Here is an 8,755-nt window from a genome sequence, read left to right as displayed (position 1 = left end):
GCAAAGCTCATGGGAAGGGCCGTGCAGGCTGCAATTTGCACTCCAGTGACCTCCCCAGAAAGGCTTTGGTGAGTTTTGGACTGAAACTAGCATTAACAGCCCTGAGTCAGTTGAGCTAAGGTCCTTAAATAGGGGCAGCTCACCCCAGAGAGCAGACACAGGGTTAAACATATTAGCTTGATACCCAGTGACCAGGGATATGGCTCATGGCTGGACACACTGAAGTCACCAGCCTTCAGGCACAGCCAAAACAGGATCTCCAGTGAATCAGCCTTGGCTGCCTTTATCATGACAGTCCCAGATATCCTCCACTTCAACCCCATGATCTCTCAGCCTTCCTCCTTTGCAGGCAAGCGGCTGCTGACTCAGTCATCCTTGGAAGGACTGTGGGGATGGGGAGGTTCAGCAAGGAGAGGTCACGGCCTTCCATGAGGTCTGCTCCCTGGTTAGGATCATTCATTTCTGATTTCTAAGATTTTTATGCTGCTTCTAGTGTTGGGTGCAGGAAAAATAATAAAAAAGACTTAGCAATCCACTTTATAACCCTTTCTTCCTGCACTGGCAGGACCCAGGATTTCCACAATACTGCAGTGAATAAATCCCTTGCTGCCTAAGCCAGAATCCCATAGGGTCAGCACAGGAAAGGAGAGGAGGCCAGACACGCACAGCCGTGCAGTAGTCAGACCTATCCCCAGTCTTCATTCCTCAGGTTTAAAGGGTCAGATTTAGAGTCAGCATGCTGCGTAAGGAGCTTTTTTCCAAGCCTCCTCCTTGACACATCTGGACATAAACAGTCATCCCACACTTAAACCAAGCCCACAGTATCTGCAGTGTGGGTTTTAGGCTGAAATCCCAACCCTAACCCACTTTGTAAGCACAAAAGAGTTCCCAGCAAGAAAACAAGGCTCATTTATACTGCTACATTTTTATTAAAGTAACAAAAGCATACCTTTGTCAAAGGATCTGTACATTCTGCATATAAAAACACTGCTATACAATTAGTAACCATCCACTCCCTCCTCCAAACATAGCTTACAAGCTTTCTACCATTTTCACCAAATACAAGAAGCAGGTCCTGTTCAACAGTCCAGCTTGTTTTGAAAAAAAATGAAAGGAAAATCCCCAAAATATTCTTAAAATACACACCATTCAGCTCTGCAATTGAGTCCCAGGCTTACAGGCAGAAGGCAACAGAACACACTAATTCACAGCTTTTACATGTAACCAGCTACAAGAAAAATTAATTACACCCAACTTTGGTTGGTTTTGAAGCTAAAAAAACAAGACACTTTAATGTTAGACTCCTCCATGCCAGGGCCAAAAAGAATGAGGTTTGGCTATTTTTGCTTTGAAAGTGAGGGCACATTAAGAGCAATCACAGAATACTCCTCCAGTTGTGGGCTGCCACCCACAAACTTCTCTAGTGAGACAGAAGGAAGAGAATACGAGGATAAATCTTAGAAGACCACATTGATCATGACAAATTACAACCCAAGGAAGTACCAGCCTTTGGGAAGCTCCCAATCCAGCCAAGCACACCTCTATTTGTCCTGGACACACTGCATATCTCATCTCAGGCTTTCTACACATCCAGGTGAAAAATAAGGACTCCAAACAGCACTTGGTACTCTTCTCCTTGAAAACAATTTCCTTTTTGGAAGTTCCCAAATATTCCCTTCTCTTTGCGACATCATTTATTGCACAAGTTCATCAAGAGAAAAGTTCCAGTGCTTTATTTCAGCTTCTGCTTTGCTGATGTGAGAAATTTAAGTGATGTAGGAGGAAGTGATGCAACTTCAGAGCTACAGTCTGCTATTACTGTGCAAGGACAAACAACTCACCACTTGGCATCTTTACAGGATAAAAGAATTGAGGCTGGTTTTCCAGTTCAACAACTCATGATTCAAAACTGCAAAAATCCAAACCTAGTTTTTCACATGACAAGTAATTGGAGAGTTGGGAAGCTCTGCTGAATTTTCTAGTATACTTAGGCTAAGAACTGTGGCAAATTGGAGGTTTCCTTCCTCTCCCAGAATGTCCAAGATTTAGAAATATATTGCACAAATGTTTGAGAACTTGACTCAAAGGCTGGGAAAGAATAACTCTGGTTATGCCAGTCAGCTGCCAGGTCAAAGAGGAAGGTGAAAATGTGCTGTGAAACAGATCTGAGAAAGTTTCATTAGACCAAACCACGTCAGTGCCCTGGTTTTTAGATCACTTCTCCCAGCATCACTGGAGGAACACCAGGTGGTTAGTACAAAGGCAACAGACACTCAGCATCCTGGCAAAGGCTCATTCCTCAACAGGTAGATAAAGGTCTCAGGGCAGCACTTGCCATTCCCACTCCATCTGTAGTTGCCAGAGCAATTTAAGGGCCAAATCCTGAACACTCAGGCAAAGTCTCCCTGAATACAAGTACCACTGGGACTCCAAGAGGAGTTTTGCTTGAACAGGCAAAGCACAGGATCAGGCATTAGTTGTGCAAAACAGTTATGTACCAAAAAATCTGAACCAAATGATGCCCCTTTATCAACAGGCACAGCTCCCACTGTCAGCCACTTGCCAATTACTCAGGGAAGGAAGAGAGGGAAGAAGTGTTTCAATTTAAAAACATCGTGACACCATAGCACCCAATAGTTCCAGCCTCAGAACAGACACACACAGCAGGAAGATACTCCCAAAATTTCCAGTGAAGAGATGGTGCAAAAGGGGTTCTTGTACACCAACCGCTAGGGCACAAGGCAAGTTGCTACAGCTCATTTGGGGAAGCAACACTGCAGGTCATCAGCGAAAGATCAGGTAATTTGTAAAGCAAAAAAAAGACCGGAATCTACTCAGAGCACAGAGCGCCACATAGCAGGTCATGGTCTGGATGGCTCTGAGCCCCACGGAGATGAACTGTGTTGCTCACAGCTGTATAGTGCTGACCTCGTTTTAACAACCTTCTGTGTGCAGCATGAGCAGCAGACAAAACCCAGGTATTGAGGAGTACCAAAAAGACACAGCACTCCAGTATCACCCCAGCAGCTGCAATACTCATCTTTGGAACCATCTCTGCTGTACCCCATTTCACAGGGCACCAATATCCTCATGGCCTCTTCAGTCCAGTGGTGGACAAGAGAGGTAGAGGCTGGAGGTGGCCACATGCCCCCATCGGTTCACACTGGGAGTGGGGCAGAGCTGCAGCCTCTGAAGTCAGCACATCCACAGGAGACATGCAAGAGTAAGGAGAAGGACCCTCAGCACCATCAAGCCCAGAGGTGAGGTTCCCCCAAACACTATATCCAGGCCCCAGACAGAGGTCAGACCAGTTGGAGAGTGGAAAGGTTAGTGAAGAAAAGCACACTTCCCTTGTCCCTTCTCCAACAATACTGTAACACTTTGTGATAAACAACATTGTTGGGTACCAGGACTGGGAGAAGGTAACATGGTCATCTCCTGCCACCAAGACATGCTTCCCAGTTTTGCTCTTCCCCCTCTTCCTCCATTCCAAGCTGCCTGAGTGAGCAACCCAGCCCACCAAAATTGCCATCCAACACTAATTAGGTAGATATCGGCTTCATAATAAAAACTCATAAGCTTGCAACAGCTTTAAAAAGGCACCTAAGACACTGCTTCTGTCCAAAGCAGTGCCTGATATTTTAATTTTGGATTTTCTTGGATTTTTTTAAAAAATATAAATAGCTCTTCATCTTAAAAATAGATCCTCAGGTGAGGTATACAGTAGCCTGTGTCTTGGCAGTGTAAGGACAAAAAGGAGTATTTAGCTGGAGACAGTCATGATGTAGTTTTTGGAAGGGCTGGTGCGACCTATCATCATCTGGTTCTTACAGGTAAGCATCCCATAGGAGCTCACAGGTTTTGTTGCAGTCGCTTCGTACAAGACGCAGATGGAGCCATCCTCACCAATACGGTAGGACACCTCATAGGGGTCCACCCAGAGCGTGAGCTCGCTGGGCAGGAGCTGATAGAGCTGCGGTAGGCTGAGTCCGATCTGGCTAGCTGCCTTACTGATAATTGGGTCCATTTTGTGATTGATCCGGATGCAGCGATACCCAGAGCCTTTGAACGGTTTCTCAGGAAACCAGTGATGTTTGTAGTGCTCTACAAGAGAGGCAAGAAGGAAAGAGTGGTAAGCAGACAGGCAACAGCTATAAGGAAGCCTGCATCCCCCTGCAATCCCAAGGGAGCCCTACAACCCACAGAAGGAAAAAATCAAGTCCTCTCTATCTCCCTCCATCAGACAGAGGCTCTAGAGCAAAGCGCTCTGAGGCGCAGGAGTGCAGCTCTTCAGGTCCTAGCAAGCCCGGGCAGGACAAAGCCACAGCAGCTGCTGAGACAGGACCCCAACACCTTCACCTCGACCACTGGGGTGGCTGCAGGAGATACTGGTATCACCAGCAGTTAAACACTGCGGTCTGGGAGTAACATCCAGGTCACGCTACAAGCTCAGTGGCGCACCTCTATCCCTTATCTCAGCACGGCAACAAACTGTTCCTTCCCAGGACCGATAACACAAGAGCCACGCCAGCCTGGGAGGAGACCCCCAAACCACCCTGCTAGCACCAAGCCCGAGATGTGCTGTGCTGGGGGGGGAGGGACACCCAGACCCAGCTAGTGCCCAGGTCCTGGAGGGATGGGCTAGGAGTAGAGGGGCTGCTGTGTCCGTGGGAGAGGGTCTCGAGGTGCTCACCCCACAGCCCAGGGGAACACGGGTGGGCACCTGATCCGGGAAGCGACACGGGTGACTGCCAAGAAAGGATGCATGCAGACACCCAACCCCAGAAGGGAGACAGGCGGGTGCCGGCCCAGGCAGGGGCCACAGCTGGATTCTGGGGAAGGACACGGGTAAGAGCCTGGTCCCGGGGAGGGCCGAGGAAAACACGGGTGTGCTGCGCTCGTCCCGAAACTTCTTCCCCTCCCCTCGGGGCGCCCGGAAAGCTTTTCCCCAGCCCCAGATAGGGAGGCAGGGGCGGCCCTGGGGGCTGCGCGCTGCCAGGGGCCGCGTCTCACCTGCGAGCGCCTCCCGCAGCGCCCCGCTAAACACCTGCAGCTGCTGCTCGCTGACGCAGCCCCGCGTCCGCAGCAGACTGGAGACGAAGCCCACGGCGGCGGCGATCTCGGGGGCCATGTCCGCCCGCGGGCCGCCGCTGCGACGCTGGCCCTGGTTCATGGCTCCGGCTCCCGGGAGGAGGTGGCGGCGCGGCCCCTTTAAGGCTGCGGCTGGCGGCGGCTCCCCGGCGCGGCGCGGCCTCGCGCTCCGCTCGGCTCCGCTCGGCTCATGGGGCGCCGCGAGCGCCGCGCCGCCCTTAAATGGGCCTGCCCGGGGCGGCGTCATCGGCCGGGCGGCCGCCATTGGCCGAGGGGGCGCGCTATGCTAATGCAGGCTGACGTCAGCACAGTGGAAGGAGTGACGTAGCTGCGCGGATGACAATGGTGGCGGGGGGGGGGTGACCCGGGCGCTATTTTTAGGGTCGAGCGAGACTGGCTGCGCCCCCCCCCCCCCCCCCCCGCCGGCGGGTCCCGGCCTCGGCCCCGCTGCGCCCCCCCGCCCTCCGACGGCGGGTCCCGGCCTCGGCCCCGCTGCACACCCCCCCCCGCCGGCGGGTCCGGGCCCCGGGCTCGCTGCGCCCCCCACCCCTCCGACGGCAGGCCCCAGCCTTGGCCCCGGGCTCACTGCGCCTCTCCGGACGGCAGGTCTCGGCCCCGGGCTCGCTGCACCACCACCCCCCCCCCCCGCCCCGGACGGTGGGTCCAGCTCCCGGCCCCCCACACCCCGCCTCCATCCGTAGCCAGGGCGCGCTGCACGCTGGCCCCAAAACGGGGCAGCCCCGACCTCAGCGCAGTGGCAGTTCTGCTGAGCTGGGATGAGGTGACTCAGCCTTCCGGGGGTGACGGTGACCTGGCCCTGGCCCTTCCCACCCTCTTGACTTCAGTTCAGTGTGGGTGCTCGGCTCTCAGGACTGCGTCCGGGGGCCCCGTCTCCTCAGGAGCGCGCAGGCCATTTCCCATCACCGCTAAGCAGCCTTCCTGCGTCTCCTTGCCCTGGACACATCACAGGTCCCTATTCCACATCCCTTCCAGGCAGAGACCCCCAAAGCGTACAGGGAGAACCCAGGCAGAGCGGAGGGGGATGAGGGTGGAAGGCTACCGTACCGCGCCGCGCCACACCACGCCACAGCACACCGCTTTTGTCTTGTGCCTAAGAAGTGTTTTAGGTGAACGGTGAGAGCAGACACCCTGGGACCTGGGGCCTCGTCCAGCCAGAAGCCAGGCTGGCGGGAGAGCAGGAGCCAGGAGGAGGTCGCTGCAGCACAGGGAGCGCGTGTCCCACCATGGCGCGGGGGAGCAAGCCAAGGCAAGCCGCGAGCGGAGGCAGCGTCCTCAGTTGCCTCCATCCAGCCCAGCAGCAGGGGAGAGGAGAGCTAGCGCAAGCCCTGACGCTTAGTAAGGCACTGCAAAACCGGGAGCTGCACCAGCTGGCCCAGCTGCCAGCCACGCTGCCCGCGATGGAGGCGCTCGCCCAGCTTCTGCTGAAACCAGCCTGCAGCTAAAGCAGCAGTAGGAGGGCAGGCTCTTTTCTTGCCTTTTCTTTGATCAACCATGAGAGAGTTACTATCAAAACAGGATGGGATTTCTGAATGAATATTGCCTGGCAGCGGCCTGGGGTTGTTCAGAGCTATTGTCTCGCAGCCCCAGATCCCTCCCTCGGCGAGAACCGGGAGAGGATCTGAAGCCACGGGTCTGATCTTCGCGAAAACACGTTCTCCTTCCATGGCAGGGCCTCATTTGGCACCTCCACAAGCAGTGGGTGCAGCCAGAGAAGCCGAGGCGAGGAATGAGATCATGTGGGTTGGCCTCTGCCCGAGGAGCAGCCCCGCGGAGGCCGAGCCGGGGCCGGTTCTCACCGTGCTGCTCCCATTGCTGGCACCGCGCTTTCGCACCGGCGCTCCCCGATAAGGCGGGAGGAGCGGCCCGCGCCTCCCGGCTGTCAGCCTGCTGGCTCAGCTCCATCTTATCGCTGGTCTTATAGACAGCTCTGGGGTCCCGCATGGTGTGGGCATCCTTCACGTTGGCAAGGGCCATCTATGAGCACCACTGTGCCTGTCACCTCTTTGCAGCGCTCTCAAAAGGGGAGATTTCATGTGTCTCAAAACTCCAATTATTTTCCATGACTCAGGAATGCAGTAGGATTTATTTGAGGCCTTTGGCTCCTGGAGTCTGCAGCTCGTTTTGTTCACACCTCCGTCGTTCATGCAGGCACACGCTGCACATGCAGACTCACGCCTCCTGAAGCACCAGGACTGTGTAGCAATGTACAGCCAACAGGCCAGGGCAAAGAGGAAGAAAACAGAAATCCTGCTGGTTTAGTAGAGGTCGATAGAAAAAACACTGCCCAGGCAGAGGTCTGCACTGATCCCGTTCTGTGCTCTGCACAGCTTAAAGGACGGTGCTTCAGGCAGCAGGCGGAGGAGCTGCTGCGGCTCGGCTCGGCTAGTGGAGGGCCAGGCTCGCCAGCAGCTCGAGCCCAGGGGTCCGGGTCCTTCCCACCCCCCTCCATCTGCCGCTCCATTCATCCCCAGAGCACAAGGAAGCAGGCAAATCTCTTGCTGTAAACCAGATTTGCCTTTGTAAGCTTTGAAATAAACCCAAGGATTAAAGTCTAAGGTCTTTTTTTTTTAAGTCAGCAACACACATGAAAGAAACTCGGGTCCATGTGAAGCACAGGGCGCGATACAATATAGACGGGTTATTTATACCGCAGCAGCAGCCAGAGGCCCCCAAAGAGGCTGCACAAACACCCGCACTGAGAGCCTGTGCATGCAGAGCTTTATTGCTTTATGCACACCAGTATTATCAGCCACCAAAGACACTCGGAGCACATGGGCGCAATCATAACTGGCATAAAATTAAGAAGCAAACAAAACTATCCTGGCACAAGGCACATTCATGCAAATACACCTGTAAAAGCCAAAGCAAAAATTAATTCTCAAATCTGCTACTTCAGTAAAGCATAGGAGACCCTGAGCAGAGTCTGCAGTCTAACTGGACAAACCAAGGAGATGTTTCCCCCATCTGACAGAAGGGTCACATTGAGAAGTACTTGGATGGTGTTATGCGGTTCTGAGTCACTGTACAGTAACCGTAGCAAGAGGTCTTCTGTCCTCAAGTCGGCCAAGAATAGCATTAATAGCAAGCGCAGGTTTACTCGCAATTAGGGCTAACAGTGTTCTTAAGTGCTGTTGATGACCTAACCTCGGCGAGCAGGTTCCCCTGGTCCCCCCTGCTCTGCAAGCAGATGAAACAAGTGGTGGCACCATTCTCCAAATTCAGATCCTCCATTTATTCTTAATCATCATCATTGTTCTTACAAGCTACCCTGGCACAGCTGAGGGCCTTTCTCTTGGATGTGTTTGTATCTAGTGCAAGCCCTTGTCTCCAAAATCAGATTCTCTTCGTTAAGCCCTTCCAATGAGAGATTTCCTGTGGAGCTCAAGGACCTCTAAGCAGGGTATGTGCCCATAACTTCTGGCCCTGTTAAAACAAGGCTGCAGTCTTGGAGACAAGGCATAAGACTTAATACATGCTTTCAATTGCTTTGAGGAGTTACAGAGTAAACAAACAATTATAAAATAACATTCATTTCAAAAAGAGAAGTTAGAGCTGTTTTTAATGCTGTTCTGGCTAGAATAGTCTCCACCCTAAGTTTAGCTGGAAATGTCTCAGAGCATTTAAATTTCAATTAAATATATAC

At 53.1% G+C, this 8,755-nt stretch overlaps 1 protein-coding gene across 1 annotated transcript; it reads right to left on the bottom strand.

Annotated features, from left to right (window-relative positions):
• Positions 1–906: 906 nt before the first annotated feature.
• On the bottom strand, positions 907–5,277 carry BTG2 (BTG anti-proliferation factor 2). Its single transcript, XM_062594956.1, has 2 exons — positions 5,014–5,277; positions 907–4,104 (listed from the first exon to the last, which is right to left on the bottom strand). Exons 1-2 carry the CDS (start codon positions 5,171–5,173, stop codon positions 3,764–3,766), a joined length of 501 nt encoding a protein of 166 aa, XP_062450940.1. The 5' UTR covers positions 5,174–5,277; the 3' UTR covers positions 907–3,763.
• Between the last annotated feature and the right edge of the window lie 3,478 nt (positions 5,278–8,755).

Source organism: Rhea pennata, chromosome 25 (genome assembly GCF_028389875.1).
Source record: "Rhea pennata isolate bPtePen1 chromosome 25, bPtePen1.pri, whole genome shotgun sequence".
Taxonomy (NCBI): domain Eukaryota; kingdom Metazoa; phylum Chordata; class Aves; order Rheiformes; family Rheidae; genus Rhea; species Rhea pennata.
This window is presented reverse-complemented; position numbering and strand designations above follow the sequence as displayed.